Source organism: Protomyctophum parallelum, assembly GCF_964188405.1.
Source record: "Protomyctophum parallelum genome assembly, chromosome: 23".
NCBI lineage: Eukaryota > Metazoa > Chordata > Actinopteri > Myctophiformes > Myctophidae > Protomyctophum > Protomyctophum parallelum.
The window spans coordinates 33,272,961-33,297,883 of NC_139715.1; the positions used below are offsets into that span (position 1 = coordinate 33,272,961).

Here is a 24,923-nt window from a genome sequence, read left to right on the forward strand (position 1 = left end):
GCGTTTAAGTTAAATAACTCAGAAACTATAAAACATTTCAAAGTAAAAAGTTCCAGCATGTGTCTCCACAGTAAGCTGAATTTTACAAAGTGTGAATGGAGTTTCTAGGTGAAAGTGATTTTTTTAAGTGCCACTATCTGCCTATAAATGTCTCAAATTTGAAAGCACTATATTTCTAAAACTATGAAACATTTCAAAGATTCCTTTTCAGGCACACATGTCCACCGTAGGATGAACCTAAATAGGTTTGAATGGGGTTTCTAGGTGTAAGTATGTAGGACTAGTAGTGGGTGAAACGTTACAATGGTAATATGTTGTAAAACAATGAGTAGGCCTAATGGTAATATTTAGTGGTTTTCACTTTTACAACAACAAAAAAATTATAATATATTATAATATAATAATTCTTCTTAACGTGCACTTGTACGACAGCAAACCTATTCATGGGGAACATTCACCAAAAGCAGCTGATCTACAAGCTCACAAGCTGTCATGATGTTGTGCAGCCTATATATTTTGGTTATTTGATTTTATATAGTGCTTAAATTAGTCCTTTAATGCAGACCGATACAAATAAGGCAACATAAACCCATAATAATTGAATAAATCTGGAAAACATCATTGGTTTGTGATCAGTTTGACTGCTTAATGAACAGTAAAGACATCAGGATTAGGTTAAACCTGGCTGTTAGCCTGGTCCGGAGCAGGCTAAGTCCAAAGCATTAGTTTCCATGGTAACTTATGTAGCATCACTTTCATGAAACCGAATTAAGCCTCAACATATCCAGGTTAACTGGTTAAGTTAATCTGGCAAGATCAACCAGCTTTCATGAAACCGGTTAAGCACTGATCCAGGATATATTAAGCCAGGATATGTGTTAAAGCCCGGCTTAATCTCTAATCCAAGTTTCGTGAAATAGGCCCCAGGTGTGTGTGTGTGTGTGTGTGTGTGTGTGTGTGTGTGTGTGTGTGTGTGTGTGTGTGTGTGTCCGTGCGTGCGTGCATGCATGCATGTGTGTTTTGAAGGCCTTCTAAAGTCCACATAAACACATCTCTCCAATCCGTCCGTCCAGACAGACAGACAGACAGACAGACAGACAGACAGACAGACAGACAGACAGACAGACAGACAGACAGACAGACAGACAGACAGACAGACAGACAGACAGACAGACAGACAGACAGACAGACAGACAGACAGACAGACAGACAGACAGGCTAGGCAGGAGAGCCAAGGCCAGGTGATAAGATAAGTCTCACTAGAAGGAGAGGGAAAACGGGAAAGCGGACAGTATGTTTAACGCCACTTAAGGCATATTATTTACTGTATGTCTAACACCACTTAAGGCATATTATTTACTGTATGTCTAACACCACTTAAGGCATATTATTTACTGTATGTCTAACACCACTTAAGGCATATTATTTACTGTCAGTATGTTTAACGCCACTTAAGGCATATTATTTACTCCGCCGTCACACAACGAATAGCACAGAATACCCTGACCAGGGAGGCCAGACCACTGCATCATGGGTAATCATGATCTGATCTGAAAACCTATTTCACACCTGAGGCCCATTCTATAAATATGCCTTCTAAATAATGACAGTTTTCTGAAAGACCTCTGTTTCTATGTCAGTCTAAATAATGACAGTTTTCTGAAAGACCTCTGTTTCTATGTCAGTCCATCTCAAACATTTTCAGGTCAAGGACCCCAAAAATATATGCAATATGCCGCCGACCCCCCATCTGAAGTTAAAAACTCAAGCGCCACATTTTTACGATTTTTCAAAAATAGCAGATCTAGAAGCTCTATGAGCTTGTAGATCTGCTATTTTTCTATAGCTATTATTAGTATAAAATAATAAACACAAAAATGGGTTCCCGCCCAGAATGGGTTAAGACCTGAGGCCGATTCTACAAATGTCTCCTAAATTATTCTCAAAACATTTTCTCAAAAACGTTGCAGCGATGCTCAAAACGTAGTCATGTCAAGAACCCCCAAAATGACATGTACATGGCTGCGGACCCCTAAATGTTTTGTTCCAGGGACACCCCCCAGAAGCAAAGATTTGAGTTAAAAATGTTTGCTTTAAAGTTTAAAGATTTAGAAGATTTGCACACATTCAAAATTGCCAGTAGGCCTATAGCTATATTTAGTCATCATAGATTATTTAGTTTTGTCCAGTGTAAAGATTAAGGGCCGACTTTTATTCGGCTCTAAAATAGGAGTATGAATCGCGCCTTAGTCGACCAACATTTTCCCTCATAGTTTTTCAGTAGACGAAATCAACACAGCTGCGTTTTACCTGGTTGTGAGCCTCATGTGCATCTGTATACCTTCAGGCAGCTCTCTTATTATTATTATTATTATTTTTTTTAAATATATTTTTATCCCACGAATTGTAACCCATTTTTCACCCCTGTGTCAATCATCTAATGTGATCCTGGGCTCTACACACCCTCCACCAACCTAGTCCCCATATATGGGGGACAAGGGGAGAGCAACCTAGTCCCCATATATGGGGGTCAAGGGGAGACCAACCTAGTCCCCATATATGGGGGACAAGGGGAGACCAACCTAGTCCCCATATATGGGGGACAAGGGGAGAGCAACCTAGTCCCCATATATGGGGGACAAGGGGAGACCAACCTAGTCCCCATATATGGGGGACAAGGGGAGACCAACCTAGTCCCCATATATGGGGGACAAGGGGAGAGCAACCTAGTCCCCATATATGGGGGACAAGGGGAGACCAACCTAGTCCCCATATATGGGGGACAAGGGGAGACCAACCTAGTCCCCATATATGGGGGACAAGGGGAGAGCAACCTAGTCCCCATATATGGGGGACAAGGGGAGAGCAACGGACTTGAACTCATGCTTCCTTCATGCCTGAGTGTCCAAGTTGCTCCTTTACACCTGACAGGGGGGAGTTTCCCTGGTTGGACGTAGCGCGTGGAAGGAACACGTTATTCCAACCAGTTCCTTTCCCCTCCATCAGGCGCCCCGGCTGGCCAGGGGGAGGCAGTATAGAGACCAGTTCCTTTCCCCTCCATCAGGCGCCCCGGCTGGCCAGGGGGAGGCAGTATAGAGACCAGTTCCTTTCCCCTCCATCAGGCGCCCCGGCTGGCCAGGGGGAGGCAGTTTAGAGACCAGGATTATTATTATTATGATTATTATTATTATTATTATTATTATTATTATTATTATTATTATTATTATTATTATTATTATTATTATTATTATTATTATTATTATTATTATCATGTGCATCTGTATACCTTCACTAGGCAGCTCTCCATGCAAGCAATCGACTTCTACTCGTCACCACTCCGAAGGCATTATTTGTGGCGCTCTTCTTGAGGGCCCAAAATGGGGTCTCCTCCTCTCCCCCCTGGGGGTCTTCAGATCCTTTAGATCAGGTGCTCCATCCATAGCGTATTTGTCTTCTCTTCTTGTGTGTCCCTGAACAAGACCCCCTCCTCACCACCGCGCCCCAGAAGTATAGGAACCAACCCCACACACACACTCATCTCGGGTGGGTTGCAGTGGGGAGGTTCTCACTGGCGGACCCCCGGCCTAGACGTCCCCCGTTTGGCACAGGGTCACACAGTGGCGTTCATTCCTTGTTGATTTCATCTATATAAAGCTCTCCATCCACATGGCTGTTTCTGGGGGTGGGGGGGGGTGGGGGGGGGGTGTTGTTGTCGTTGTCGCATGGAGAAAAATAAAATGAAATGAAATAAAAGCTGAGAAATAATTACGACTTTGAAGGGTTGCCCTTCCCATCAAGTCAAGGACTGGGCACTCGCCACCCGATCTGGGTAGGAAAGAGAGAGAGAGAGAGAGAGAGAGAGGGGGGGAGGGGGGGGAGGTAGAAAGAAAGAGAGAAAGAAAGAAAGAAGACAGGAGGGGGAAATGGATTGAAAGAAGACGAGGAGAAGTAAGAAGGGAAGACAAGAGAAACAGGGAAGGAAGGAGAGTCTCAGTTACCACTCATTGAACAAATGCCTACATTGTATAAAAGGTGCATTCATTAGCTCTCTTGATTACTGTTCATATCCGCTTGTTTTATGTTCTCTACATTATTTATGGCCCATTGTTTATGGACCATGTATGGATTATGGAACGCTGACAAAGGTAAACAGGTTTACTTGTTGTGAACGCCCATATATATACAACATGGTGTAAGTGACGTGTTGGACTATGCGCCGTGCAGTGTTCTGTGAAGTGAGAACATGGTGTAAGTGAGGTGTTGGACTATGCGCCGTGCAGTGTTCCGTGAAGTGCAAAGTGTTTTATTGTAGTTCTTATAGATCATGGACCGTTCTGTTCATTAGTAACACACAGAGGAGCGCCTGACCTCTGACCTCTACCGTCTGACTCTGGGGAACAGGAGCTGAGTGGCAAAGGAGACAGCGGAGAAGGAGCAGGAGAGAGGCAGTATGAAAGCATCCACACACACACACAATGCTTCTGCGTTAGGCAGACATGACTTAGGGGGAATAGAACAGGGAATAGAACAGCGTTCGGAGAGAGAGGATGAAATGTTAGAAAGAAACTTGGCTATGGTCCCCCCCCAAAAAAACAACGACTGGATTCACTATAGAGTTGATCCTAACGACTGGATTCACTATAGATCTATCTATCTATAGTACTATGTTTACCCAGGGTAACTGGACTAAGGAAAGGAAAGGTACTATGTTTACCCAGGGTAACTGGACTAAAGGAAAGGAAAGGTACTATGTTTACCCAGGGTAACTGGACTAAGGAAAGGAAAGGTACTATGTTTACCCAGGGTAACTGGACTAAAGGAAAGGAAAGGTACTATGTTTACCCAGGGTAACTGGACTAAGGAAAGGAAAGGTACTATGTTTACCCAGGGTAACTGGACTAAAGGAAAGGAAAGGTACTATGTTTACCCAGGGTAACTGGACTAAGGAAAGGAAAGGTACTATGTTTACCCAGGGTAACTGGACTAAGGAAAGGAAAGGTACTATGTTTACCCAGGGTAACTGGACTAAAGGAAAGGAAAGGTACTATGTTTACCCAGGGTAACTGGACTAAGGAAAGGAAAGGTACTATGTTTACCCAGGGTAACTGGACTAAGGAAAGGAAAGGTACTATGTTTACCCAGGGTAACTGGACTAAGGAAAGGAAAGGTACTATGTTTACCCAGGGTAACTGGACTAAAGGAAAGGAAAGGTACTATGTTTACCCTGCAGGGTAACTGGACTAAGGAAAGGAAAGGTACTATGTTTACCCAGGGTAACTGGACTAAGGAAAGGAAAGGTACCATGTTTACCCAGGGTAACTGGACTAAGGAAAGGAAAGGTACTATGTTTACCCAGGGTAACTGGACTAAGGAAAGGAAAGGTACTATGTTTACCCAGGGTAACTGGACTAAGGAAAGGAAAGGTACTATGTTTACCCAGGGTAACTGGACTAAGGAAAGGAAAGGTACCATGTTTACCCAGGGTAACTGGACTAAGGAAAGGAAAGGTACTATGTTTACCCAGGGTAACTGGACTAAGGAAAGGAAAGGTACTATGTTTACCCAGGGTAACTGGACTAAGGAAAGGAAAGGTACTATGTTTACCCAGGGTAACTGGACTAAGCTCAAGAACTTGTTTACAGCCAGGCCCTGCTCATAGAACATTTCATGGTAGAGGTTCAATGCCTTGCTCAAAGGGCACTTCAGCGGTGGTAATTTTTAACGTGCCGGTCCGGGGATACGAACTAGCGACCTTTGCGATATCAAAACCGCTCCGCAAACCGTTCGGCCACCGCTGCCCACCGCTGGCTGTGTGTGTACAGTATAGGTACAGCATAGTACAGTATAGGTACAGCATAGTACAGTAGGTACAGCATAGTACAGTAGGTACAGTTTAGTGGCAGGAGTCCGCCAAGTGTGTCCAGGCTGGGGGGAAGCTTTACTGGCAGGTAAAAAGGTGGCTGGGTTGAATAAGTGTGACAGTGACACACACACACACACACACACACACACACACACACACACACACACACACGTCACACACACACACACACACACACACACACACACACACACACACGACACACACACACACACACACACACACACACACACACACACACACAGACTCACGTGACCGTGGTGTCATTGGAAAGCCTAGCAGGTCCTCTTTAGTTACGCAGACGAGTACAAAGAAGAACAGGAACACAATGTCCAGTTTGTCCACTATATATATATATATATATATCCCATTCTGACCTGAGATCAGATTCATACGAGGTTTCCGCCGGACACACACTGGTCTGATGAACCCATTCTGACCTGAGATCAGATTCTAAAAATGTCAGTTGCTCTTCGATTTTTCAAAAATAGCAGACCTACAAGCTCGTATCGCGCCACTCGGTGGCGCGATATGAGCTTGTAGATCTGCTATTTTTAAATAGCTAAAGCATAACATGATGCTGACACCAAAATGGGTGCCCGGTCAGAATGGGATATATATATATATATATATATATATATATACTACAGATGACATCATAGGCCCTCATAGGAGGATAGTTTAAGACTACAGTGAAACAATACAGTGAAAATAGTGGTGGGTGGTATTGGTATATTATGGCTGGTGGGACTATATATAGTCATGTAACGACAGGACCTGTATCGTAAATGGATTAGAATCGATTGAAACTGGTGACAATTTGCGATTGGGGAGAGCAACGGACTTGAACTCATGCTTCCTTCATGCCTGAGTTGCTCCTTTACACCTGACAGGGGGGAGTTTCCCTGGTTGGACGTAGCGCGTGGAAGGAACACGTTATTCCAACCAGTTCCTTTCCCCTCCATCAGGCGCCCCGGCTGGCCAGGGGGAGGCAGTTTAGAGACCAGGATTACTGAATGTTTTTTGTGAGGGTACCTACCCTAGGGGACACGGGGAGAACATGTGAGGGTACCTACCCTAGGGGACACGGGGAGAACATGTGAGGGTACCTACCCTAGGGGACACGGGGAGAACATGTGAGGGTACCTACCCTAGGGGACACGGGGAGAACATGTGAGGGTACCTACCCTAGGGGACACAGGGAGAACATGTGAGGGTACCTACCCTAGGGGACACGGGGAGAACATGTGAGGGTACCTACCCTAGGGGACACGGGGAGACCATGTGAGGGTACCTACCCTAGGGGACACGGGGAGAACATGTGAGGGTACCTACCCTAGGGGACACGGGGAGGACATGTGAGGGTACCTACCCTAGGGGACACGGGGAGAACATGTGAGGGTACCTACCCTAGGGGACACGGGGAGAACATGTGAGGGTACCTACCCTAGGGGACACGGGGAGACCATGTGAGGGTACCTACCCTAGGGGACACGGGGAGAACATGTGAGGGTACCTACCCTAGGGGACACGGGGAGGACATGTGAGGGTACCTACCCTAGGGGACACGGGGAGACCATGTGAGGGTACCTACCCTAGGGGACACGGGGAGAACATGTGAGGGTACCTACCCTAGGGGACACGGGGAGGACATGTGAGGGTACCTACCCTAGGGGACACGGGGAGAACATGTGAGGGTACCTACCCTAGGGGACACGGGGAGAACATGTGAGGGTACCTACCCTAGGGGACACGGGGAGAACATGTGAGGGTACCTACCCTAGGGGACACGGGGAGAACATGTGAGGGTACCTACCCTAGGGGACACGGGGAGAACATGTGAGGGTACCTACCCTAGGGGACACGAGGAGAACATGTGAGGGTATACCTACCCTAGGGGACACGGGGAGAACATGTGAGGGTACCTACCCTAGGGGACACGGGGAGAACATGTGAGGGTACCTACCCTAGGGGACACGGGGAGAACATGTGAGGGTACCTACCCTAGGGGACACGGGGTACCTACCCTATAGGGGAGAACATGTGAGGGTACCTACCCTAGGGGGACACGGGGTACCTACCCTATAGGGGAGAACATGCAGAAAGGCCCATCCTCTCACCTGACTTGACGCTGCAGTGCACGTGGGCCTTGGACTCGTAGTAGACCCAGTCGAAGCCGGCCTCGGCGGCCAGCCGGGCCAGCATGGCGTACTTGTTGCGGTCGCGGTCCGACGTGGTGATGTCCACGGCGCGGCCCTCGTAGTGCAGGGACTCCTCCGAGTGGTGGCCGTCCTCGTCCCAGCCCTCGGTGACCCGCAGGCGGACCCCGGGCCACAGGTTCATCACCGAGATGGCCAGAGAGTTCAGCTTGTCCTTACAGCGCTGTGTGGACGGAGGAGAGAGAGAGAGAGGGGTTTTAGATTAACCCGTTCTGACCTGAGATCAGATTCATACGAGGTTTCCACTGGACACACACACTGGTCTGATTATAACCCATTCTGACCTGAGATCAGATTCATACGAGGTTTCCACTGGACACACACACTGGTCTGATTATAACCCATTCTGACCTGAGATCAGATTCTAAAAAAATGTCAGTCGCTCTTCGATTTTTCAAAAATAGCAGACCTACAAGCTCGTAGCGCGCCACTCGGTGGCGCGCTATGAGCTTGTAGATCTGCTATTTTTCAATAGCTAAAGCATAACATGATGCTGACACCAAAATGGGTTCCCCGTTCAGAATGGGTTAACCCATTCTGACCTGAGATCAGATTCTAAAAAATGTCAGTCGCTCTTCACACTTTTCAAAGGGGGCCATATTAGGAAAAACATTAAAACACCCTGTGGTGTGTGACTATACATCATTTAGCCTCGGGATTTATCGACTATTTCTTTCAGCCTCATATCACGGGCTGTAAGGCCTCATATCACAGCCTCATATCACAGCCTCATATCACAGGCTGTAAGGCCTCATATCACAGCCTCATATCACAGCCTCATATCACAGGCTGTAAGGCCTCATATCACAGCCTCATATCACAGGCTGTAAGGCCTCATATCACAGCCTCATATCACAGGCTGTAAGGCCTCATATCACAGACTCATATCACAGGCTGTAAGGCCTCATATCACAGCCTCATATCACAGGCTGTAAGGCCTCATATCACAGCCTCATATCACAGGCTGTAAGGCCTCATATCACAGGCTGTAAGGCCTCATATCACAGCCTCATATCACAGGATGTAAGGCCTCATATCACAGCCTCATATCACAGGCTGTAAGGCCTCATATCACAGCCTCATATCACAGGCTGTAAGGCCTCATATCACAGCCTCATATCACAGGCTGTAAGGCCTCATATCACAGCCTCATATCACAGGCTGTAAGGCCTCATATCACAGACTCATATCACAGGCTGTAAGGCCTCATATCACAGCCTCATATCACAGGCTGTAAGGCCTCATATCACAGGCTGTAAGGCCTCATATCACAGCATCATATCACAGCCTCATATCACAGGCTGTAAGGCCATTCATCACATCATTATATCACAGGCTGTAAGGCCTCATATCACAGCATCATATCACAGGCTGTAAGGCCTCATATCACAGCATCATATCAAGGCATCATATCACAGGCTGTAAGGCCATTCATCACATCATTATATCACAGGCTGTAAGGCCTCATATCACAGCCTCATATCACAGGCTGTAAGGCTTTATATCACAGGCTGTAAAGCCTCATATCACAGCTTCATATCACAGGCTGTAAGGCCTCATATCACAGCCTCATATCACAGGCTGTAAGGCCTCATATCACAGCCTCATATCACAGGCTGTAAGGCCTCATATCACAGCCTCATATCACAGCCTCATATCACAGGCTGTAAGGCCTCATATCACAGCCTCATATCACAGGCTGTAAGGCCGTTCATAATACAATCTATGCACAGTATGAAGATGCCGTGGGCCGCACTTTGAGCAAAGTGCCAAAAACAGAGAGACCGGTTAATATCACCAAGTATTGACGGTTTAAGTGTACGGTTAAATGCCTGAAATGCACATTAGCATGACTCCAATATATACACTGATGATAGTGCTGTCAGACAAGTATAACTAAGTCTATGAAATAGAGTCTCTCTCAGAGACTCTATGGTCCTTGGCCATGCAAAACATTGTAGACCCCTGTATTACAGACTCTCTCTCTCTCATTGTAGACCCCTGTATTACAGACTCTCTCTCTCTCATTGTAGACCCCTGTATTACAGACTCTCTCTCTCATTGTAGACCCCTGTATTACAGACTCTCTCTCTCATTGTAGACCCCTGTATTACAGACTCTCTCTCTCTCATTGTAGACCCCTGTATTACAGACTCTCTCTCTCTCTCATTGTAGACCCCTGTATTACAGACTCTCTCTCTCTCTCATTGTAGACCCCTGTATTACAGACTCTCTCTCTCATTGTAGACCCCTGTATTACAGACTCTCTCTCTCATTGTAGACCCCTGTATTACAGACTCTCTCTCTCATTGAAGACCCCTGTATTACAGACTCTCTCTCTCTCTCATTGTAGACCCCTGTATTACAGACTCTCTCTCTCATTGAAGACCCCTGTATTACAGACTCTCTCTCTCTCTCATTGTAGACCCCTGTATTACAGACTCTCTCTCTCTCATTGTAGACCCCTGTATTACAGACTCTCTCTCTCTCATTGTAGACCCCTGTATTACAGACTCTCTCTCTCTCATTGTAGACCCCTGTATTACAGACTCTCTCTCTCTCATTGTAGACCCCTGTATTACAGACTCTCTCTCTCATTGTAGACCCCTGTATTACAGACTCTCTCTCTCTCTCATTGTAGACCCCTGTATTACAGACTCTCTCTCTCTCATTGTAGACTCCTGTATTACAGACTCTCTCTCTCATTGAAGACCCCTGTATTACAGACTCTCTCTCTCTCTCATTGTAGACCCCTGTATTACAGACTCTCTCTCTCTCATTGTAGACCCCTGTATTACAGACTCTCTCTCTCTCATTGTAGACCCCTGTATTACAGACTCTCTCTCTCTCATTGTAGACCCCTGTATTACAGACTCTCTCTCTCTCATTGTAGACCCCTGTATTACAGACTCTCTCTCTCATTGTAGACCCCTGTATTACAGACTCTCTCTCTCTCTCATTGTAGACCCCTGTATTACAGACTCTCTCTCTCTCATTGTAGACTCCTGTATTACAGACTCTCTCTCTCATTGTAGACCCCTGTATTACAGACTCTCTCTCTCTCTCATTGTAGACCCCTGTATTACAGACTCTCTCTCTCTCATTGTAGACCCCTGTATTACAGACTCTCTCTCTCTCTCATTGTAGACCCCTGTATTACAGACTCTCTCTCTCTCATTGTAGACCCCTGTATTACAGACTCTCTCTCTCTCTCATTGTAGACCCCTGTATTACAGACTCTCTCTCTCTCATTGTAGACTCCTGTATTACAGACTCTCTCTCTCATTGTAGACCCCTGTATTACAGACTCTCTCTCTCTCATTGTAGACCCCTGTATTACAGACTCTCTCTCTCTCTCATTGTAGACCCCTGTATTACAGACTCTCTCTCTCATTGTAGACCCCTGTATTACAGACTCTCTCTCTCATTGTAGACCCCTGTATTACAGACTCTCTCTCTCTCATTGTAGACCCCTGTATTACAGACTCTCTCTCTCATTGTAGACCCCTGTATTACAGACTCTCTCTCTCATTGTAGACCCCTGTATTACAGACTCTCTCTCTCATTGTAGACCCCTGTATTACAGACTCTCTCTCTCTCATTGTAGACCCCTGTATTACAGACTCTCTCTCTCTCATTGTAGACCCCTGTATTACAGACTCTCTCTCTCTCTCATTGTAGACCCCTGTATTACAGACTCTCTCTCTCATTGTAGAACCCTGTATTACAGACTCTCTCTCTCTCATTGTAGACCCCTGTATTACAGACTCTCTCTCTCATTGTAGACCCCTGTATTACAGACTCTCTCTCTCATTGTAGACCCCTGTATTACAGACTCTCTCTCTCATTGTAGACCCCTGTATTACAGACTCTCTCTCTCTCATTGTAGACCCCTGTATTACAGACTCTCTCTCTCTCATTGTAGACCCCTGTATTACAGACTCTCTCTCTCTCTCATTGTAGACCCCTGTATTACAGACTCTCTCTCTCTCATTGTAGACCCCTGTATTACAGACTCTCTCTCTCTCATTGTAGACCCCTGTATTACAGACTCTCTCTCTCTCATTGTAGACCCCTGTATTACAGACTCTCTCTCTCTCATTGTAGACCCCTGTATTACAGACTCTCTCTCTCTCATTGTAGACCCCTGTATTACAGACTCTCTCTCTCATTGTAGACCCCTGTATTACAGACTCTCTCTCTCATTGTAGACCCCTGTATTACAGACTCTCTCTCTCATTGTAGACCCCTGTATTACAGACTCTCTCTCTCTCATTGTAGACCCCTGTATTACAGACTCTCTCTCTCATTGTAGACCCCTGTATTACAGACTCTCTCTCTCATTGTAGACCCCTGTATTACAGACTCTCTCTCTCTCATTGTAGACCCCTGTATTACAGACTCTCTCTCTCTCATTGTAGACCCCTGTATTACAGACTCTCTCTCTCATTGTAGACCCCTGTATTACAGACTCTCTCTCTCTCTCATTGTAGACCCCTGTATTACAGACTCTCTCTCTCTCATTGTAGACCCCTGTATTACAGACTCTCTCTCTCATTGTAGACCCCTGTATTACAGACTCTCTCTCTCATTGTAGAACCCTGTATTACAGACTCTCTCTCTCTCATTGTAGACCCCTGTATTACAGACTCTCTCTCTCATTGTAGACCCCTGTATTACAGACTCTCTCTCTCTCATTGTAGACCCCTGTATTACAGACTCTCTCTCTCTCATTGTAGACCCCTGTATTACAGACTCTCTCTCTCATTGTAGACCCCTGTATTACAGACTCTCTCTCTCTCTCATTGTAGACCCCTGTATTACAGACTCTCTCTCTCTCATTGTAGACCCCTGTATTACAGACTCTCTCTCTCATTGTAGACCCCTGTATTACAGACTCTCTCTCTCATTGTAGACCCCTGTATTACAGACTCTCTCTCTCTCATTGTAGACCCCTGTATTACAGACTCTCTCTCTCTCATTGTAGACCCCTGTATTACAGACTCTCTCTCTCATTGTAGACCCCTGTATTACAGACTCTCTCTCTCTCTCATTGTAGACCCCTGTATTACAGACTCTCTCTCTCTCATTGTAGACCCCTGTATTACAGACTCTCTCTCTCTCATTGTAGACCCCTGTATTACAGACTCTCTCTCTCATTGTAGACCCCTGTATTACAGACTCTCTCTCTCATTGTAGACCCCTGTATTACAGACTCTCTCTCTCTCATTGTAGACCCCTGTATTACAGACTCTCTCTCTCTCTCATTGTAGACCCCTGTATTACAGACTCTCTCTCTCTCATTGTAGACCCCTGTATTACAGACTCTCTCTCTCATTGTAGACCCCTGTATTACAGACTCTCTCTCTCTCATTGTAGACCCCTGTATTACAGACTCTCTCTCTCTCTCATTGTAGACCCCTGTATTACAGACTCTCTCTCTCTCATTGTAGACCCCTGTATTACAGACTCTCTCTCTCATTGTAGACCCCTGTATTACAGACTCTCTCTCTCATTGTAGACCCCTGTATTACAGACTCTCTCTCTCTCTCATTGTAGACCCCTGTATTACAGACTCTCTCTCTCATTGTAGACCCCTGTATTACAGACTCTCTCTCTCATTGTAGACCCCTGTATTACAGACTCTCTCTCTCATTGTAGACCCCTGTATTACAGACTCTCTCTCTCTCATTGTAGACCCCTGTATTACAGACTCTCTCTCTCTCATTGTAGACCCCTGTATTACAGACTCTCTCTCTCTCTCATTGTAGACCCCTGTATTACAGACTCTCTCTCTCTCATTGTAGACCCCTGTATTACAGACTCTCTCTCTCATTGTAGACCCCTGTATTACAGACTCTCTCTCTCATTGTAGACCCCTGTATTACAGACTCTCTCTCTCTCATTGTAGACCCCTGTATTACAGACTCTCTCTCTCTCATTGTAGACCCCTGTATTACAGACTCTCTCTCTCATTGTAGACCCCTGTATTACAGACTCTCTCTCTCTCTCATTGTAGACCCCTGTATTACAGACTCTCTCTCTCTCATTGTAGACCCCTGTATTACAGACTCTCTCTCTCTCATTGTAGACCCCTGTATTACAGACTCTCTCTCTCTCATTGTAGACCCCTGTATTACAGACTCTCTCTCTCATTGTAGACCCCTGTATTACAGACTCTCTCTCTCATTGTAGACCCCTGTATTACAGACTCTCTCTCTCATTGTAGACCCCTGTATTACAGACTCTCTCTCTCATTGTAGACCCCTGTATTACAGACTCTCTCTCTCTCATTGTAGACCCCTGTATTACAGACTCTCTCTCTCATTGTAGACCCCTGTATTACAGACTCTCTCTCTCATTGTAGACACCTGTATTACAGACTCACTCTCTCTCTCATTGTAGACCCCTGTATTACAGACTCTCTCTCTCATTGTAGACCCCTGTATTACAGACTCTCTCTCTCATTGTAGACCCCTGTATTACAGACTCTCTCTCTCATTGTAGACACCTGTATTACAGACTCACTCTCTCTCTCATTGTAGACCCCTGTATTACAGACTCTCTCTCTCATTGTAGACCCCTGTATTACAGACTCTCTCTCTCTCATTGTAGACCCCTGTATTACAGACTCTCTCTCTCATTGTAGACCCCTGTATTACAGACTCTCTCTCTCATTGTAGACCCCTGTATTACAGACTCTCTCTCTCATTGTAGACCCCTGTATTACAGACTCACTCTCTCTCTCATTGTAGACCCCTGTATTACAGACTCTCTCTCTCTCATTGTAGACCCCTGTATTACAGACTCTCTCTCTCATTGTAGACCCCTGTATTACAGACTCTCTCTCTCATTGTAGACCCCTGTATTACAGACTCTCTCTCTCATTGTAGACCCCTGTATTACAGACTCACTCTCTCATTGTAGACCCCTGTATTACAGACTCACTCTCTCTCTCATTGTAGACCCCTGTATTACAGACTCTCTCTCTCTCATTGTAGACCCCTGTATTACAGACTCTCTCTCTCATTGTAGACCCCTGTATTACAGACTCTCTCTCTCATTGTAGACCCCTGTATTACAGACTCTCTCTCTCATTGTAGACCCCTGTATTACAGACTCTCTCTCTCTCTCATTGTAGACCCCTGTATTACAGACTCACTCTCTCTCTCATTGTAGACCCCTGTATTACAGACTCTCTCTCTCTCTCATTGTAGACCCCTGTATTACAGACTCTCTCTCTCATTGTAGACCCCTGTATTACAGACTCTCTCTCTCATTGTAGACCCCTGTATTACAGACTCTCTCTCTCATTGTAGACCCCTGTATTACAGACTCTCTCTCTCATTGTAGACACCTGTATTACAGACTCTCTCTCTCATTGTAGACACCTGTATTACAGACTCACTCTCTCTCTCATTGTAGACCCCTGTATTACAGACTCACTCTCTCTCATTGTAGACCCCTGTATTACAGACTCTCTCTCTCATTGTAGACCCCTGTATTACAGACTCTCTCTCTCTCATTGTAGACCCCTGTATTACAGACTCTCTCTCTCATTGTAGACCCCTGTATTACAGACTCTCTCTCTCTCATTGTAGACCCCTGTATTACAGACTCTCTCTCTCATTGTAGACCCCTGTATTACAGACTCTCTCTCTCATTGTAGACCCCTGTATTACAGACTCTCTCTCTCATTGTAGACACCTGTATTACAGACTCTCTCTCTCATTGTAGACCCCTGTATTACAGACTCTCTCTCTCTCATTGTAGACCCCTGTATTACAGACTCTCTCTCTCTCTCATTGTAGACCCCTGTATTACAGACTCTCTCTCTCTCTCATTGTAGACCCCTGTATTACAGACTCTCTCTCTCTCATTGTAGACCCCTGTATTACAGACTCTCTCTCTCTCATTGTAGACCCCTGTATTACAGACTCTCTCTCTCATTGTAGACCCCTGTATTACAGACTCTCTCTCTCTCTCATTGTAGACCCCTGTATTACAGACTCTCTCTCTCATTGTAGACCCCTGTATTACAGACTCTCTCTCTCTCATTGTAGACCCCTGTATTACAGACTCTCTCTCTCTCTCATTGTAGACCCCTGTATTACAGACTCTCTCTCTCATTGTAGACCCCTGTATTACAGACTCTCTCTCTCTCTCATTGTAGACCCCTGTATTACAGACTCTCTCTCTCTCATTGTAGACCCCTGTATTACAGACTCTCTCTCTCTCATTGTAGACCCCTGTATTACAGACTCTCTCTCTCTCTCATTGTAGACACCTGTATTACAGACTCTCTCTCTCATTGTAGACCCCTGTATTACAGACTCTCTCTCTCATTGTAGACCCCTGTATTACAGACTCTCTCTCTCATTGTAGACCCCTGTATTACAGACTCTCTCTCTCTCTCATTGTAGACCCCTGTATTACAGACTCTCTCTCTCTCTCATTGTAGACCCCTGTATTACAGACTCTCTCTCTCATTGTAGACCCCTGTATTACAGACTCTCTCTCTCATTGTAGACCCCTGTATTACAGACTCTCTCTCTCATTGTAGACCCCTGTATTACAGACTCTCTCTCTCATTGTAGACCCCTGTATTACAGACTCTCTCTCTCTCATTGTAGACCCCTGTATTACAGACTCTCTCTCTCATTGTAGACCCCTGTATTACAGACTCTCTCTCTCTCTCATTGTAGACCCCTGTATTACAGACTCTCTCTCTCATTGTAGACCCCTGTATTACAGACTCTCTCTCTCTCTCATTGTAGACCCCTGTATTACAGACTCTCTCTCTCTCTCATTGTAGACCCCTGTATTACAGACTCTCTCTCTCATTGTAGACCCCTGTATTACAGACTCTCTCTCTCTCTCATTGTAGACACCTGTATTACAGACTCTCTCTCTCATTGTAGACCCCTGTATTACAGACTCTCTCTCATTGTAGACCCCTGTATTACAGACTCTCTCTCTCTCTCATTGTAGACCCCTGTATTACAGACTCTCTCTCTCATTGTAGACCCCTGTATTACAGACTCTCTCTCTCTCTCATTGTAGACCCCTGTATTACAGACTCTCTCTCTCTCTCATTGTAGACCCCTGTATTACAGACTCTCTCTCTCTCATTGTAGACCCCTGTATTACAGACTCTCTCTCTCATTGTAGACCCCTGTATTACAGACTCTCTCTCTCTCTCATTGTAGACCCCTGTATTACAGACTCTCTCTCTCATTGTAGACCCCTGTATTACAGACTCTCTCTCTCATTGTAGACCCCTGTATTACAGACTCTCTCTCTCATTGAAGACCCCTGTATTCCATAATCCACTTTGCGTGAAGACAGGAACAATCAAAAATTGGAACCAAGCGTCGAGGTCCATTTGGTCCCATTATTTTACACGCAATAAAATGAACGGTGAGCATTTGTGCTGCCAATATATTCTCCATCCAAGAAAACTCTCCTCTGTTCCAGCCCAGGCCTGACCGACCTCGACCCTATATACCTCCATCACCCCCTACCTCCTCCTCTTCCTCTTCATCCTCTTCACCGCCAACCAAACAACCCCCCGGGGCCTTTATATATATACCCACAATGCACCGCTGCTATCCCGTGGTGTTTGCTCTGTCCGTGGTGACAGACAGAGGGAGCCAGTGGCTCTCCTCCTCCTCCTCATATGCCGAGGAAGAGGAGAGCCAGTGGCTCTCCTCCTCCTCCTATACGCCGAGGAGGACTGTGAGGGACGGCCGGAGGGGGCAGAGAGGGTGAACAGAGGACCTAATAGAGGACCTCGACCCGAACCGAGGGTCTGCTGAGGAGGACGAGCAAACACTGAGGCCCCAGCAGGCATGAGGAGGACACCTCTTTCTGCTCCGCACTGCCGTATTCTGTTCACATCTGGTCATGACGACAAGTCTAGAAGTCTAAAACACGAAATTAGGTTTAACTTTTTAGTTAACAAACAAATCAAGGTCAGTCCTGTGTGTGGTCAGACCAATTAACATTTAAGGTCAAGGTCAGTCCTGTGGGGTCAGACCAATTAACAACATTTAAGGTCAAGGTCAGTCCTGTGTGGTCAGACCAATTAACAACATTTAAGGTCAAGGTCAGTCCTGTGGGGTCAGACCAATTAACAACATTTAAGGTCAAGGTCAGTCCTGTGTGGTCAGACCAATTAACAACATTTAAGGTCAAGGTCAGTCCTGTGAGGTCAGACCAATTAACATTTAAGGTCAAGGTCAGTCCTGTGTGGTCAGACCAATTAACAACATTTAAGGTCAAGGTCAGTCCTGTGAGGTCAGACCAATTAACAACATTTAAGGTCAAGGTCAGCCCTGTGGGGTCAGACCAATTAACATTTAAGGTCAAGGTCAGTCCTGTGAGGTCAGACCAATTAACATTTAAGGTCAAGGTCAGTCCTGTGGGGTCAGACCAATTAACATTTAAGGTCAAGGTCAGTCCTGTGGGGTCAGACCAATTAACAACATTTAAGGTCAAGGTCAGTCCTGTGGGGTCAGACCAATTAACATTTAAGGTCAAGGTCAGTCCTGTGGGGTCAGACCAATTAACAACAATTAAGGTCAAGGTCAGTCCTGTGAGGTCAGACCAATTAACAACATTTAAGGTCAAGGTCAGTCCTGTGTGGTCAGACCAATTAACATCATTTAAGGTCAAGGTCAGTCCTGTGAGGTCAGACCAATTAACAACATTTAAGGTCAAGGTCAGTCCTGTGGGGTCAGACCAATTAACATTTAAGGTCAAGGTCAGTCCTGTGGGGTCAGACCAATTAACAACATTTAAGGTCAAGGTCAGTCCTGTGTGGTCAGACCAATTAACATCATTTAAGGTCAAGGTCAGTCCTGTGAGGTCAGACCAATTAACAACAATTAAGGTCAAGGTCAGTCCTGTGGGGTCAGACCAATTAACAACATTTAAGGTCAAGGTCAGTCCTGTGGGGTCAGACCAATTAACAACATTTAAGGTCAAGGTCAGTCCTGTGGGGTCAGACCAATTAACATTTAAGGTCAAGGTCAGTCCTGTGGGGTCAGACCAATTAACAACATTTAAGGTCAAGGTCAGCCCTGTGTGGTCAGACCAATTAACAACATTTAAGGTCAAGGTCAGTCCTGTGGGGTCAGACCAATTAACAACATTTAAGGTCAAGGTCAGTCCTGTGAGGTCAGACCAATTAACAACATTTAAGTCAGAATGCCACCTCGCTTTTTGGAGATTTTTTGAAGATGTTTTGGAGATTCATTCAAGTCATCATTCCTGATTAAAATCAGTAACGCCACCAATACTGTTTCCTTTTTCTTTTCCAGCATCTTCATCTAGAAGGACCCCTTGTCGCCTATAGGGGCCCTTCATCTAGAAAGAACAGCCATGAGTAGGCTACTCCTCTGCTAGCCTACACTGAGCAGGCCCTCTGGCTCTGAAACAACCATGAGTAGGCTACTCCTCTGCTAGCCTACACTGAGAAGGCCCTCTGGCTCTGAAACAGCCATGAGTAGGCTACTCCTCTGCTAGCCTACACTGAGAAGGCCCTCTGGCTCTGAAACAGCCATGAGTAGGCTACTCCTCTGCTAGCCTACACTGAGAAGGCCCTCTGTCTCTGAAACAGCCATGAGTAGGCTACTCCTCTGCTAGCCTACACTGAGAAGGCCCTCTGGCTCTGAAACAACCATGAGTAGGCTACTCCTCTGCTAGCCTACACTGAGCAGGCCCTCTGGCTCTGAAACAACCATGAGTAGGCTACTCCTCTGCTAGCCTACACTGAGCAGGCCCTCTGGCTCTGAAACAACCATGAGTAGGCTACTCCTCTGCTAGCCTACACTGAGAAGGCCCTCTGGCTCTGAAACAACCATGAGTAGGCTACTCCTCTGCTAGCCTACACTGAGCAGGCTCTCTGGCTCTGAAACAACCATGAGTAGGCTACTCCTCTGCTAGCCTACACTGAGCAGACCCTCTGGCTCTGAAACAACCATGAGTAGGCTACTCCTCTGCTAGCCTACACTGAGCAGGCCCTCTGGCTCTGAAACAGCAGATCTGCAAAGGCTTATTAAGAGTGAAACATCAGAATTAAAACCTATACAAATAGACTTTTTATTCCACTCTCTCTCTCTCTCTCTCTCTCTCTCTCTCTCTCTCTCCCTGACTTGTGATGATAAGAATAGATGAGGACGGAGTTCGTTCGCCCGCGCCATCCATAGACGCCGTTTCTGTTTCACGACGTCGCCAGTGTGGATTTTAACGTCTTATTCCCCCCCCCCCCCCCCCCCCCTTTAACTCTCTCTCTGCGGTCTGGAGCAACGAGCCGGCCTCCATAAATCAGACTGAATGAATTTTGTTGGCTTTCCTTTCAAGGTGCAGACCAGGGGTCGACAGGGGTTTGGGAGGGGGGGGGGGGGGGGAGGGGGGGGGGTCGACGGGGGTCTGGGGGGGAGGGGGGGGGGGGGGTCGACGGGGGTCTGCTGGTATAGGAGCGGTTTAGAACCACGAGCTACACAAACACAGAGCGGCTCTGCGGGCTTGACGCACCTATATACGTGAACACAGTCCCGTCCTGTGTGTGTGTGTGTGTGTGTGTGTGTGTGCGTGTGCGTGTGCGTGTGTGTGTGTGTGTGTGTGCGTGTGTGTGTGTGTGTGTGAGACCCACACGTCCAGTGGCAGAAGGACGTCGCCACCACCACCACCACCGCTGCTGCTGCTGCTGAATCAAAAATAAGAGGGCGAAAAAATGCGTATAATTAAGGAAGCCCCCCCCCCCCCCATCCTCCCCCCCCCAAAAAAAACACACGTCAAGAAGTGTGGGACTATTTTTGTTGCAAAAAAAAAAAGACACACAAACAGAAAAGTAACACGGAACGGAGCGGCGGTGGTTGGAAACAAACAAACAGGAGGCTGTCTGACTCCTGCGGCCGAGCCGGCGGTGTCGGGCGGTCGGTGGGTCGGGTCGCCCCACGACTTCTGATGGAGACCATAAATTGTGCACGGGTCAACGGACGGCGCTAGACGCGCGCCTCGCCGTGACCGCGCAGAGAGAGAGAGAGAGAGAGAGAGAGAGAGAGAGAGAGAGAGAGAGAGAGAGAGAGAGAGAGATACTGCAGCTTTCAAAGGTTTATACCATGAAAAACTATTCTAATCTCTCCTAGAATTGCGGATGTATAGGCCTATATTTATCTAATCTCTATTATGTGGATGTATAGGCCTATATTTATCTAATCTCTATTATGTGGATGTATAGGCATATATATCTAGACCCCCTGGTGGAGGCTTAGCCCTCCCTCCAAACACGCCAAATTGACTGACTTCTATGTAAACCTTAAGATTCATTCATATCCTCTTTAAATAGCACCTCCAGTCACAGTTTTCTGGAGCCGTCGCTGGGTCTCAGCCGGTTGGTTGTAATTAAATTGACCCTTATACGTTTGTATAGACTAGCCTACACACACTATAACTGTCACAGTTAAGGGGGGGGAATAAACGTTTGAGTATCACTGAACTAGAGGAGAGAGAGAGAGACACACAGAGAGAGAGAGAGAGAGAGCGCAGGGGCACTTTAATTCCCACGTGGGACCGTGTGACTGTGTGTGTGTGTGTGTGTGTGTGTGTGTGTGTGTGTGTGTGTGTGTGTGTGTGTGTGTGCGCGCGCGCGTATGTAGGCTACATGTATGCGGACACAAACTGCTTGGTGCTTTTTGAGAGGAAGCCCGCGGTCGCGAGAGGCAGATATAAATACTTTATTCCTGGGGAATTGGGAGTCAAATAAATTCCAGCCCCGGAACCACATCAATGACGGCATCGTAAAAAAAAAAAAATCTGACAGTCCAGAAAGGCGAGCGTTAACTCTGGCCAGTCTAAAAACGACATGGTAAACATCACTAAACGGCTTGACCCACGCTCTCTCTCTCTCTCTCTCTCTCTCTCTCTCTCTCTCTCTCTCTCTCTCTCTCTCTCTCTCTCTCTCTCTCTCTCTAACCAAATACAACTTATCGGCTGTTTCTTTTCCCCCGAAACTGATGTAAAACAGAGGACAGAGTGTTTTAATTAAGAGAAACCTGCACTTTTCCGTGCTCTTTTTTAGACGGGTTGCCTACTTGCATCCACATCTGAACCTGAGGCCTGAATTTAATCTTCCATAGATTAGTAAGAATATATATATATATATATATATATATATATATAAGTATAGCCTATAGCTCTGAGCTCAAATAAACCGCAAAGACCCGCACAATAATACTACAATTGTCAACTGTTTCGCTGTTGATAATAATGATTTATATGCCTATATGAGTTGAGAAATGCAGACTTTGCGCAAAACGTGCCGGCTACACAGCGCGCTCTCTCTCTCTCTCTCTCTCCAGTGCGCCGCCGCCGTGGTGCATGGGAAGAAAATAAATAAGTCGTCAATAATAACCGCTGGATGGATCGATATAACAACAAACAGCCTCCACGAGTTTAACAGGCCGGACAAAGTGCGACATGTGTCGGCTGTAGAGAGCGGGGAGCGGAGCCCAAGTGCTCCATGCAGAGAGATGACTTAAAACAAAGCTCTTGCAGTGAAAGGTCACGTTTGGAAACAAAACGCCTGCCGGTATATACGGTCTATTATCATCACGGACACGGCGAGGCTGCGGAACCGGATCCATGTATATAATCCTGGTCCAACATTGAGGAACATGCAGGAATCGGTTCCATTCCAGCATTACAAACACAGGTGGTTCTGAGTCAAACAAATGAGTTACAGTCAGACCCGTAAACTATAAGGAAACGGACCGAAAAATAAACGATGTATAAAACCGTTAAAATCCCCCAAAAGGTCCCCTAGGGCTGCCTACCTGCGTCATCATGCGGTCTGCGCCGGTGTTCTCCTCGTCCTTGAAGATGATGTCGGGGTTGTAGTTGGGCGTCAGTTCCTTGAAGCGCTCGGAGCTGCGCGTGATCTTGCCCTCGTACCTCCCGCTGGCTCCCAGCGTCTTCTCCGCCACGTTGGGGCTGAACTGCTTGTAGGCGAGCGGCGCCAGCTTCCGCGGCGACCGCCTCTTGCCATAGCCTCTCCCCGGCCCGCAGCACTCGCCGGCCGGCGAGAGGAGGACGGCGCAGCCGGCGAGGTAGGTCACCAGCTTCGGGAGCAGCATTGGTCCACTGTACGGCCGTCCGGGGCCGGTGCCGTGGTGGTGCGATACAGTGTCACCGATATAATATTAGTTTTTTTATAATAACGACTCGTCCTCCTCCTCCTCCTCAGCCGGCGTTACTCTATGATCTCCCCGGACACTTCAGAGCCCGAGGTAAGGAACAGGACCCAGGCCAGAGCCCCCGCGTGTCGCCATTCCCCGGCGCGTAAAAGGGCCGGTTGCAGGTTGCGCGCGGTCCGCTTGGACTTGGAGACGCCGTAATCAAGCCGGTCTCCGTTCAGTTGCGCATGCATGCAGTCAGTCAGATCTCTCGCCTCATGCTCCAGTCAGTGGTCCCCCTCCTCCCCAGCGCTGCCCTCCCTCTCTCTGTCTCCTATCCCAGGTCCATTGGGGGAGGCAGGGGCATAAATAGGCGAAGTCCCGTTTATTTTGGCAACCAGGTTCAAAGCGGTCTCTCTGTGTGTTAGCTGTGAGAAACGACCAGAGACAGATCCACAGACAGACACACACACACACTCACTCACTCACATGCAGGCTCAGTGCGTGGGCAGGCTGGCTGCGCCCTCTCTGGCCACGGCGGTCAAACGGTGTCCCCACAGCGGTTTTCTTAGTGCCACTCCGCTGGCGCTCTCAATGCGTCCCTGTGGCTGGCTGCAGTGTGCAGGCAGCGCCGCGGCATAGCAGCGCACAGGGCCGTGTTGTGTTGGCATGCACATGGAAATGGAAGAGATCCGACTATACAGACGAGGTGCCGCGGAGTGGAGTGGAGTGGAGTGGAGCGGAGTGGAGGGGTTTAGCCCTGCCCTCTGGTCCCTAAACCCCCGCACAGGCTCTTCTCCTCCCGTGGCAGAGTGCACTGGCCACGGGCGTCTCCTCTCCGGCATCATGCCTCAATCCATCTTCCTCCTCACGTCACTGTCTCCGCTATAAAGGCTATAAGATCTATAGAAGACTCTCGTAGTTTAATGAATTAATGTTTATTTACTTTGCGGCAAAAAAGAGGCTATAGCGAAAATGGTTGATCTAAAGCTCTCAACGAGCTTGTAAACGATGTCTTGAAAATGTTCGCCTATATATATATATATATATATATATATATATATATATATATGTCACATTCCCAACATTATGGGTGCACGTTGAAAGTAGGCTACCGTACGTGCTATAATGAGCCTATACGGTTTGCATACAATAAAACGCTTTATGCAAATGATAACACGATATAGAAATCTGATTTATAATAATCTGCAAAAAAAAAAAAAAAAAAATCAGAGTCGGTGACAATTAATAATTTAATATTATGGCTTAACTCAATTTGAGGCTATAAATGTGAACACGCGGCGGGTGTCCATTCATTGCCATCCCCTGACGCCCCAAATGACGCCCCTGCTTGTCACCTTAATTGTCATATAAGCTACTGTAACTATATCTGAATTCTGAAACGTATAAATGGAACCATTTGATCCCCTCTATAGTGTACAGAGTAGACTATACACTGTCAGAGTACAGTAACACCCAGGGTTTCTCTATAGTGTACAGAGTAGACTATACTGTCAGAGTACAGTAACACCCAGGGCTTCTCTATAGTGTACAGAGTAGACTATACACTGTCAGAGTACAGTAACACCCAGGGTTTCTCTATAGTGTACAGAGTAGACTATACACTGTCAGAGTACAGTAACA

At 46.7% G+C, this 24,923-nt stretch overlaps 1 protein-coding gene across 1 annotated transcript; it reads right to left on the bottom strand.

Moving 5' to 3' along the window:
• Positions 1 to 3,793: 3,793 nt before the first annotated feature.
• Positions 3,794 to 23,425, bottom strand: LOC310854029 (indian hedgehog B protein-like; the record flags this gene model as incomplete). Its single annotated transcript, XM_083758505.1, has 3 exons — positions 22,941 to 23,425; positions 8,002 to 8,263; positions 3,794 to 3,825 (listed from the first exon to the last, which is right to left on the bottom strand). The coding sequence occupies exons 1-3, from the start codon at positions 23,238 to 23,240 to the stop codon at positions 3,794 to 3,796; spliced, it is 594 nt and encodes a 197-aa protein (XP_083614631.1). The 5' UTR covers positions 23,241 to 23,425.
• Positions 23,426 to 24,923: the final 1,498 nt, after the last annotated feature.